At 60.5% G+C, this 676-nt stretch overlaps 1 protein-coding gene across 1 annotated transcript in view; it reads left to right on the plus strand.

The window, feature by feature from the left end:
• Positions 1-516: 516 nt before the first annotated feature.
• NAXE (NAD(P)HX epimerase) overlaps positions 517-676 on the plus strand; it is a gene marked incomplete in the record, with an annotated part of 3,806 nt that continues 3,646 nt past the window's right edge. Inside the window, 1 exon segment of the mRNA XM_006155192.3 lies at positions 517-676. Within this exon segment, the coding sequence (XP_006155254.2) occupies positions 599-676 (78 nt within the window).

The raw sequence follows: 676 nt of genomic DNA on the forward strand, positions 1-676 counted from the left end.
GTTTTTTTTTTGTCATAGGCACATAGGCTCACCAAAGACAGACAGGAAGAGGAAAGGTGAGAAATCACCCTCCAGGGAGGCTGGCCACACCGCAATTCCTTCCCCTCCGGTCTTCTGGGATTTGGGGCACACACGTACATGCCCCTGGGATGATTTTCAAACTGCCTTGCCTGGGAGGCGAACCGCGGTTTCTTATGTGGGAATCCAGCGCCTTAACCATTACACCACCTGCTGGACCTGTGAACTTTTTGAAGACGCTGCTAACACCGGAAGTGCCCAAGATCACAGCTACTACGTGCTGGGTGGGGAGCGCAGACTCGCTGCTATGTTATGCAGCTCCCTGAAAGGGGCCACAAAAGCATGATATATTATTACTAAAAGACGCTTGGGAGCAAAGCACTTGGGAATATGCAGAAACCGGAAGCACACGGTGAACGCTCTCCGACGGCGCCCGGGATGGGCGGGCCCTCCGAACCAGGCTGCGCGCCACTTCCGGGAGCGGCGAGTGCCGTGGAGCTTCTCACCGGCGGGGCACCGCCGCGCCTGCGCGGAGCTAGCCGGAGCTGGGCCGGACAGGGGCGCGCGCTCTGTGGGCTGGATGTCCGGGCTGCGTGCGCTGCTGGGGCTCGGGCTGCTGGTTTCTGGCTCGCGCCTGCCGCGGATTGGCAGCCAGGCC

The sequence above is a fragment of the Tupaia chinensis genome, unplaced genomic scaffold (assembly GCF_000334495.1).
Source record: "Tupaia chinensis unplaced genomic scaffold, TupChi_1.0 Scaffold000438_1, whole genome shotgun sequence".
Taxonomy (NCBI): Eukaryota; Metazoa; Chordata; class Mammalia; order Scandentia; family Tupaiidae; genus Tupaia; species Tupaia belangeri.